This window comes from Octodon degus, unplaced genomic scaffold (genome assembly GCF_000260255.1).
Source record: "Octodon degus isolate 3935 unplaced genomic scaffold, OctDeg1.0 scaffold00244, whole genome shotgun sequence".
Classification (NCBI taxonomy): Eukaryota; Metazoa; Chordata; class Mammalia; order Rodentia; family Octodontidae; genus Octodon; species Octodon degus.
Window position 1 is genome coordinate 1,832,533 of NW_004524820.1, and position 10,173 is coordinate 1,842,705.

A 10,173-nucleotide genomic window follows, 5' to 3' on the forward strand; every position below is an offset into this window, starting at 1 on the left:
CTCCCTTCTCGAAAAAGTAGAGCCCCCCGCCCCCTTCCCCAACCGATAGGCTTTGTTTGGTAGGGAAATGCCTCTCTCCTTAAGTTCGCAGACTCAAAACGCGGCAGCTGTGGGGCCAAGAACTTTAGTCTCGTCGCTGTCTTCGGGCACAGAGGCCGCAGCCTGCAGCCACGCTCAGCTCGTCCTAGCTGCAGCGCCGGCGGTTTGAACGGTTTCTCCCTGACGCAGATGCCTCTTCCCTCCCGCGCCCCCGTGGAGCCTGTCTCTGCCTAAAACTGGTTACTCCTTTTAGAAACTGGAAAATCAATAGCAGTTTAGCATCTTCCTAGGATGCTTCACTGGAAACTCATAGCGAGGTGACCTACACTGTCTGGCAGATTCTTGCCCTAGCCGGGTAAAATTTCCATAGTAATTTACAATGAATAATACTCTGGAACACTCCTGAAAATTCAGACTGGCTAAGTAGCTCTACTGAAATCCTCACGGAATGCCTCTTCTATGTTCTCTGGTGGTGGCTGAAGTTTGGTTAAATTATCAAAAGCTTGCACTCTGTTTATTCCTCCTGTTTTCTTAAACTGCATCTTGGAAGGTTTCCTGTCAGTTTTCAGATGCCATTTGCAGCACAGACAGATTTCGCATGCCTGCTGCAGACTGTCTTTAAAGTTCTAGTTTAAAGCGCATTATGTAAGTCTCTATTTACATAAGAGCTTTAAGTCAAACCTCTCAGAAAAATCATTTATTACCAGCGGAAACCCATCCAAGAGCAGCCTAACGGACCCATATCTTTATGACACTTTCAAGAACAGCAGTGGTTCATTCTTTGGGGGGGGGCATAACAAAGAATTGGAGTATTTTGCATTTTTATTCAGCTTCGTTTTATATCATTTGAACACTATTCCTAAGCTTAATTCAGCCAATGGAAACTGGATGCTCTTTTTCAAAGTGTGGTTAACAATTAGCTAGGCCATAGAGATGGTCTTGGCTTCCTTCTTTAAGTTTTATTCCAAGTTTGAGAACAAATGAGTTTTAGTTAGTAAAATCAAATATAAATTTTACTAATGTCCAAATTATGACAAGGACTTATGGGTATAGGATTGTTGTAAGCAAAAGCATACAGTAACTCGCTCTTCCTTCTGGTGTGATGGAAATCTTAAATGAGGTCAGAACTGGGGTGGTATTAAAAAGGCCAGCATCAGTCTCTTGGGTCACAGGGAGAGCTCACTGCATCAAATCCGGGAAATGTCACTTGTTCACTGGCACTTTCATGTCTTCTGAAAAAGATCAACAAGGGTCCTATGGACGTCTGTGGTTAACTTTTAGACTTTAGAAGTTGAAAATTCAATTGAGACCAATTGATATCCATAGTTAATCCATGGCTTCTTCCCCTGCAAGCTAGTACAGGTGCCATATCACAGCCATGTCTTCATCATGGAATTCGTCCAACATGGAAAGGATTAGATTACCAAACATTGTTTTGTGGGATACCCATAAGGTGTTTTCATGGGTAGTGCTGTCATCAAGAGAAATTGTGAATCAGGTGGTGTCTCTGGTGTATTCTATCACCTTCTCTCCTTTCTTGCCTCTTCTCTACCAACCTGGACACTGGTCCCAGCTCTTGCCCCTTGGGACATTGTGACCATGAGGCTCTTTCATCGGAGAGACTCCTCACTTTGGCTCTCTCTGTGATCACTCTAATAAAGAAATTGGTGCCAAGGTTTTAAAAGTTGATAAATGCTACAAGTCACTTGCTTATTCTTCCCAAGAAGCTTAAAGGACCCATGTTAAGGTCCCCAACAATACATCCCAGCAGTGCAATTGGAATTTAAGACTATAGTTAGCAGATGGAAAAGCTATTTTAGGCAGGGTGAATTGACAGCATTCCTCAAAAATAACCAAATAGCCACCACTTGCCTTCCTCATTCTCTCATTTGAGGGCAATTCTACCTCTGAGAGCTACACTAATCAGTTATCTCCTGAAAAACTAGTACTATTGAATATATTAGTAATTGCACATCAATGGAAAAATTCTAATAGGTTAGGCATTGTATTGAAGAATTTGCTCTTTCTTTTAGTAATAATTTCAGTGGAATTGATCCCACTCAGGGGAGAATTACTCATGACTGTCTTTTTTTTTTTTTGTGGAACTGGGAATTGAACTCAGGCCCTTACGCTTGCCAGGCAAGCACTTATTCTACTGAGCCATCCTCCCACACCTCATGATTGTCTAATGAAAGTATTGCACCCCTTAGCAAATGATTTAGGGAGGCATTTGACCTAAGCAGATCATTCAAGGCAAGTGAACATCATCCTCATAAATTAAGCAAAATAATACCCCCCCAAATTAAAAAAGTTTTAAGTTTTGTTTACCATATATATATATATATATATATATATATATATATATGGTACAAGGCTTTATCTTCTAGAAATTCTGTCATGGAAAGAACATGCGTAGCAGAAACTAATCCAGAGAAAAGAAAAGATAGTGTAAGATACAATTAAGTTCCTGGAACGAGCTAGGCTAAAAATCTACTCTTGGACATTTTTGTTGTGTAAGCTAAGAAAATTTCCTTGGCCCATGAAATTTAGAGTTTCTATCACTTGAAATTTAAACAGCTCTGATTGGTATGACTGTCATGTTCTTAAAAACAGGAAGTTGAGTTAATAATATATCTCATTTTATAGCATCTTGTCATCACTTTACAGTAAAGTAAATCATTCTCACTTTCTTCCTTTCTCCCTCCTTCCTTTAATTCTATCCTCTCTTTGCACTAATTTATTCTCTATTAAGACTACCACTCTGATATGGATACGATTATTGCAAATACATTGAATGCCATTGTTGCTTGCTTTTTCACTTAATGCTACATTGTGTGAATCATTATTAACAATTTCTATAGTGTCATGTGTACATTCAACCTTGTGTTTCCACTTGTTGCATAGTTCTCCATAATGTATGTATTAGTGAAGCTCTAGTAGATAAAAAAGAAACCACAGTAGGTATTGTAATAGAAAAGTTTTAAAGGAGTAGATCATGTAGATGTTGGAGGGCTGAAAAGCAAAAAGAAAGAATAATGAAGAATAGAGGCAATGATGAAGCAAACAGTAAGGGTCTGGGAACAAATGTAAAATCTCAAGGTTATGAGCCAGGTCTGGTGGCACATACCTATAATCCCAGAATTTGGGAGGGTGAAGCAGAAGGATCACTGCGAGGTTGAGGGCAGCCTGAACTTGACAGTAAGATTCTGTCTTAGAAAACCAAAAAAGAAAAGCCTAGGTTGTCTGTGCTTTCAAGTTAGGAGGAGGAGGAGGAGGAGGAGGAGGAGGAGTCAGGCAGCTAGGCTTTGGGCGTGTTCCTTAGCGAGTAGTACTCTTCCTGGGCCTTCTGGGCAGCAGGATGAGGTTGCTTCTGGGAATGCCAACAAGAGCTGGAGGTTGAAACACTGCTGCTGCAAGGTTAACATTACTTAGAAACTGACAGGAGAACAAGCAAACACAAGGAACAAAGCCTTTCTGCCCTCTCGCTGCCTTCCAGTTTCTCTACGCAACTTAAAAAAAAAAGTTTTTGGACAGAATTTAACAAAGGTCCAGTAAACAAAGCAATTCAAACTCCAGGCCTAATTTCATTTTATTTTTTAATTAAATAATTAATTAATTTATTTATTTTATTGAGAAACAAATATCAATGAGACACTTTCCAAGCTGATTAATAGGACATTTTCAATAATTAATACATTGCACATTGTTATCTTCTCAGCGGTCATCCACAGCACAAGAAGCAGCCAGGACATCCTGTCCAAACACTACTACTACAAATCCTTCCTCTCACTGAACCAAGCGAAAGCAGCCGTACATCTATCCTGACTATTCTGTATATACAAATACAAAATGGTCCTTCCTCTGTATCCTCCCTCTCTAGTTCAGTCCTGTCAGAGATGGACATCTAATTGGTATCTAAATATTATAGGTGCTCAAATTCAGCAAAACAATCCAACACATTCCAGTAGTCCACAATAGTAGGGAGTTGTCAGCAGAAGTTGTTGACTGGAGCCTTTTACAGCTCAGCATATGAATATGGCTTTACTTTATATATCTCGCTTTTATACTTTTCTGCTGGATGGTTAAGACCAAGATAAAGAAGACCTACATAACAAGAAATGTAACTTTTGTATCTGATAAGGTCAGTCAAGTCCCCTCAGGATTTATCCTGTAACCCTGTACTGCACTTTGTAGATCCTTTGTCAGTGTCAGCAGGCCTAATTTTGCAAAGTCAGATTTAGAAGGCAGAGACTGAACGGTGCTGACACTTTTGCACAATAATGACTTTATGCTTCTGTCTAGTAAGATGGAAGTATCTTTAGGAGACTCTCTCCCCTTCTACTGATGCCTCCCTACCTGAAGTGACTCGGCTTTCCAACCTACATTATTTCCCTGGCTAGGGAATTAATTGTCTCTTGCAGTTATCTCAAGCCTGAATCGTCAAATTTACCTCCACCAACATTCCTTATGTAAAACAATAAAAAGTAAAAATAAAATGCAAATGTGCACGCTGAGCAAGAAGAAAACATATGTAGTTGACTATGTCCATGTTCTTAGAACTGGTCCCAAGGCTACAGTGGATTCTAACTCTTTCCACTATTCCAGACCACATTTCCTGGCCTTTTAGCCATCATTTCAGCTCCTTTACCTGCCTAATTGCCTATATTGTCATTTATGAGAGGTTTTACTCCTCAGTGGTTCTGACCTTTTTCTTTTCTTTCCCTTTCTTTCTTTCTTTCTTTCTTTCTTTCTTTCTTTCTTTCTTTCTTTTTTTAGGGAGGGGTCCACAGGGAGTTCAGGGTCTCACTACTAGATCGGACTCATGGTAATCTGCCTGTTTACAGCCTCCCAGGATCTGGGATTACAGGTGCATGCCACCACGCCCAGTCTCAATCGCCATCTCAGTGTGCCCTGGGGGTGGGGCTGACAAGGCAGGCCCGGGGAAGGAACCCCTGGCCCCTGCAACTGCTTGCAGGCACTTTAATCTCCTGAACTATTTGACCGGCTCTTCTGCCTTTTTTTTTTTTGGTGTGTGTGTGGGTTACTTTAGTCTTCCATTAACTTTTACTCTAAGAAATGGATTTTCTAAGAGGAATCTCTTTGTGTTACCTGGTTTTTCAATGCCCACATTCTATAGCAGCAGCCAAGTTCTGCTTGCTAATCAGGACCAATCCCCAGTCATGAGACTAATTTCTCTCTTTGCTATTGACTCAATGAGAGGAAGACCCCAAAACTTAAGAGGCAGCAGTCTCCAATTTCTGTTCAATGGAACATTTGTTATTCCTGTTTGTGAAAGCATCCAGCTGGGATCTCTAAACAGCAGACCACAAATGTCATGGGAGATTGAGAGAAATTTTTGTCAGTGAGTTACTAGATCCAAGTGACATTGATTCCTAGAGCCTTATATTCTGATCACAGCAAGATCAGAATTATAAATTTGCCACTGATTTAAAACATATGAGGACATTCTATAAGAGATAGCCATGAATTTTAGGATTTTTTGTGGAACTGGGGATTGAATTTAGGCCCTTGCACTTGCCAGGGAAGCACTTATTCTACTGAGCCATCTCTCTGGCCCTTTAGGGTGTTTTTAATTAGAGTGGTAGTGATTCCCTAGATCATTTCACACTTACCCAGTTATATACAAGTAGTAGGGGATTATGATGAGACCAGGGAATTCCATGGTCATGATTTCACTATGATACTTCTCTTATTGTATTGAGTTCTTTGGTCCAATGTAATATTGTGTGAAACAAACAATGGTGCATTAAATATGGTGAATTATAGTTTCTATAAGGGCCTGATGGTGGTGCTAGCAGAAGCACTGATAAAAGAAAAAGCATTTAGAGAATGCATACACACTGTACTGTAGTTAGGACAGACTGTTAATACATCTCATAAGGCAAAATCTGATGTGATCAACATACCACAAAGTAGCTGGGTAGTACCCCAAGGGGAGTTGCGATTGGAGGCTTAGCACGGATCCCTCTGGTTATGCATTTGGCAATGGTAGTTCCAGATAGGCCTGGGTGAGAAGCCCAACCTGTTGAATGAATGCATGACATTCACCCCTACTGTCATAACAATTGTTTTTGGCATTCCAAGCACCTCATTGCCTATGGAGGATGCTACCTGTGTCATCATAATCTGTGTCCTCTTCTTCATCTGATTATTGAGAGCCTCCTGTGCAGTGGGTGCCTCTCGGGGAGCAGATGTCTTCATGTTCTATGTGGAATCTGTCCAGGAGCATCTTCCATAGTCTTTTTTTTGCCATTGATAGGCTAATGTTCTTCCTTAACTGCTGTGATGATAAAGCTTAATTGTCAACTTTTTAAAAATTAATTTTATTGACAAACAGATAGCAATGAGACAGTTTCAAAACATGTTAGTAGGACAGTTACAATAATTGATATATTTCATATTGTTGTCTTTGTGGTAACTATTCATAGTACAAGATGCAGACATGATATTCTGTCCAAACACTATTAGTCACCTAGAGAGAAAACATTCTCTCAGGCTTTCACAGAGAGCAAATTCGCCAAGCAATGGCCGTGACTGATCCACATGGCTGACACTGACAAAGGATCTACAATCTGAGGTACAGGGTCTCAGGATAAATCCTGAGGGGATTTGATTGACCTTATCAGATCCAAAAGCTACAATTCTTGTTACATAGGTCTTGCTTTATCTTGGTCTTAACCATCCAGCAGAAAAGTATAACAATAAGGTATAAAAAGTAAAGTCATATTAATATGCTGAGCTGTGAAAGGCTCAAGTCAACAACTTCTGAGATTAGTTGTCGGCCTGATTGGCTTGGAAGCTATCTAGGGGCTTAGCAAAGCACAACTATGGGTATGTCTTGTACATCACAGAGGCATGACTTTAGGGTCTATATCTGGGTCTGCTTGCAAGGAAATGAACATCTTCACTCACCTGTACTTTTCTCCCCAAATAGTTCTGCCTTAGAGTCAATTAACCATGGACTAAGTCTTCTGCAAAATCCATTTCTTCATTTAAGTTGTGGGTGTCAAGCTAGGTTTGGAAGTATAAGTGCGCTTTTCCCAATATACAGAGAGATCCCATCAGTATTTAAAAAATAACCATACTAAATAAGACATCTTGTGATGCTGACCCTAAACAGCTGGGAAGAACTGGAAAAGTAAGGAGAACTGGGTCTCAAACTTTTTGGGTTACTCTCATCTTGCAAACCAGGATTTGGAGCAGAATAGTTATGGAATGACCACTTAGAAGTTTACTGATAATCCCGTGCCTCCCAGCCTCATAATTAAGTCTAATTCAGCCAACTTGAATTTGTCAGATCAAGTAGCTGGATTCATATTTTCTTAACTTACAATCACAAGAGGCCAACTTGTACATTCACAATACAGATCTCTGTTCTAGTTGATCCCCAAAATGGAAGAGATGCTCCAATAAGACAAATTAAAGTATACACACCAATGGAAAAGAGCTCTATTGGTAAATTTCCTAGACATACAACTATTTATTTCATGATATGTTGTTCCATAAGGTGACTTTAGAATGGATCAAAAGTGATTAAACACATTGTTTAAATCTTGTCATTATGTCTTGAAATAATAATCTGATATAGATATCTTTCTTGAAAAATCACTTGGGAGGCTGAGGCAGGAGGGTTGCCATGAGTTCGAGGCTAACCTTGACTACAAAGTGAATTGAAGACAGCCTGAACTGTGTAGTGAAACCCGAAACCTTTTTTTTTTTTTTTGACAGAATTGGAGATTGAACTCAGGCCCTTGCGCTTGCCAGGCAAGCACTTACTACTGAGCTATCTCCCTGGCCCCTGAGAGAGAGATTGGTATGTGGCCTTCTTTTGATGTCTTTTGCTTTGGTCTCAAGATGATACTGGTTTTGGGGAATGTCTTTGACTATTCTCTTATTTTCTGGAACAGTTTGAGAAGGGTTAGTGTCAATTCTTTAATGTGCCATAAGATCGATCTGGCACTGCAATTTTCCCGTTGATTATTGAGGTTACTTAGCATGGTTTCAGCTTGAATAGTCATTTTTTTTCCAGCTGTTCAGTTTTTATTGAACATGTTACAAAATGAGGTTTAGTTGAAAAGCCCAAAGCCCATGTCGTCCTCAGATTCCTCTGATTCTTCTTTCTTTGCTTCCACCTTCTTCTCCTCAGCTGGTGCTGCAGCGGTGGAGGGCGCAGGGCCACCTGCAGGTGCAGTGTGAGCCCTTACATTGCAGATGAGGCTCCCGATGTTGACATTGGCCAGGGCCTCCGCAAGCAAGCCTGGCAGAAAAGGTTCGACATTGACACCAGCCGCTTTAATGAGGGTATTGATCTTATCCTCTGCCGCAGTCACCTGGTCTTGCAGGCTAAGGGCGGAGTAGGTGCAAGTGAGCTCGGAGACGGAGGCCATGGCACAGGCTGCCAGGCTGGGTGCTAGTCACTGGAAAAAGTGAGGGCCTCACCCTAACGCATCCTTAGCTTGCTCGAAAGAACCGAGCACCTTGGCGGCAGCGGAGAAAAAGCTGAATGGTCATTTTTACATTCTGTTACTCTGGTGCAAAGTAAATGCTGCTTCTGTGTGTGTGTGTGTGTGTGTGTGTGTGTGTGTGTGTGTGTGTACTTTGTTATTTATAAGCATAGATCCTATGGACTGCATATCCTAAGTTCTCATTATACATTCATCGGACCTTTGGATCTAGCCTTGTAGCTCATTCAGTAAAATCAACCTGTAAATTTTGTTACTAAGTTGAGGCTAGTGGCAACTATCAGTCTTGGCATCCTAAATATCTGTACAATATTACTGCATAAAAAAGGAGAAAAATTCAGTACCTGGAAGTAGTGGCTGTATATAAACAATATAGAACTTACTACCTATATGTGGCTGCCCATAAATTTAGCACCATGGGGCCAGTGAGATAGATCAGCAGACTAAAGCTCCTGCTTAGGCAACCTTAGCCAAGTGCAGGGACCGCGGTTTGATCCCTGGCACCACGTGCATGCCAGCCCTACCCCCAGGTGCGCTGAGCTGGTTGGAGGCTGGGCATGGAGGCACAAGTCTGTAATCAGAGCGCTGAGGTGGGGGTGGGGGGAGCTGAAGGCAGGAGGATCACCATGAGTCCAAGCTGCGTAACAACCAAATACATTAAAAAACCAAAAATCAGCACCATTCAAATACTTGGCTGATTTTATGTCTTGCCTTTTTAAAAATGTACATATGTGTTTGTATTTTACTTTCATACTAATGTTACTAGCTGTCACAAAATTTCCTCGGAGAATTTCCTTTTAAATGTCATAGTAATTCCATCAAAACACTTAATGGAGTATGAACTTACCCATGTGTATAAATAAATAATATGAAAATAAATAAACACACACTTTTCCATTGTTTGTTATGCCAAATAGCTTTTCAGAATAAATCCAGTAAACATTTCACCTTCAAAAATGTGAGTCTTTGTCTTTTTGTCTTGAGAATTCCTGAATGGTCCAGCATGATTTAGGATAGTAGAGCAAAGGAATCTTCTCTAATTCACAGTTTGGGGAAATATAGGAACAAGCACTCACTACAATTGGAATTGCCATTCACAGCAGTTTATAAAAAAATAGTCATCTGCTACATAAAGCAGTATCAACACTGGAATCTCTGAAGTGAGATTATTTTTCATGTATCTAGTGTGCTTATTCTTAAGAACAAAATTGAGTCTTTTCTCTCAATATCCATCTATTTGAAGTCTTTAATCAATAAGAAAACTTTTTCTTTTTTGTCTAATGTTACTCTACCCTCCATTAACAATGAGTTCCTAATACATGCTCGGCAATGTGAAGGTTAGCAGAGATGAGGACAGGAAGCCTATCTGGCTGGTTCTCATGACTATGAGCTCCTAGCCTTATTGTGAGAAGATGCACATGCAAGTAGTACAATGTGGTTTGTGACACCGTTCCTACTTTTACTGATGGAATTTACTCATTCCTTTTTTATGTAACATGGTTTCTCCATGCCAGGTATTGTGCTAAGCCTTTACAAGCAAGGGCTCTTCACTTGGAGTGTTTTGAAATCATTTGGAAACTTTAAAAATGAAATTTTAGGCTACACTCAGAGATAGCCATTTCAATGCTGTGAGCACAGCGTGGTCACTGGA

The 10,173-nt window shown here is 40.4% G+C and overlaps 1 protein-coding gene and 1 pseudogene across 2 annotated transcripts; one reads left to right on the forward strand and one right to left on the reverse strand.

Annotated features, from left to right (window-relative positions):
• The first annotated feature begins 7,132 nt into the window (after positions 1-7,132).
• On the forward strand, positions 7,133-7,571 carry LOC111813942 (annotated as a pseudogene).
• Positions 7,572-8,126: 555 nt separating this feature from the next.
• On the reverse strand, positions 8,127-8,447 carry LOC101585427 (60S acidic ribosomal protein P1-like). 2 transcript variants are annotated; one of them, XM_012512626.1, is made up of 2 exons: positions 8,385-8,447; positions 8,127-8,303 (listed from the first exon to the last, which is right to left on the reverse strand). In XM_012512626.1, exons 1-2 carry the CDS (start codon positions 8,445-8,447, stop codon positions 8,127-8,129), a joined length of 240 nt encoding a protein of 79 aa, XP_012368080.1. The 2 variants fall into 2 exon arrangements, with proteins under 2 accessions (XP_012368080.1, XP_012368079.1); XM_012512625.1 differs by having other exon boundaries at positions 8,127-8,447.
• Positions 8,448-10,173: the final 1,726 nt, after the last annotated feature.

Coding starts and splice junctions, on each gene's coding strand:
- LOC101585427 (XM_012512625.1), bottom strand. CDS start 8,447: ATGGCCTCCGTCTCCGAGCTCACTTGCACCTACTCCGCCCTTAGCCTG.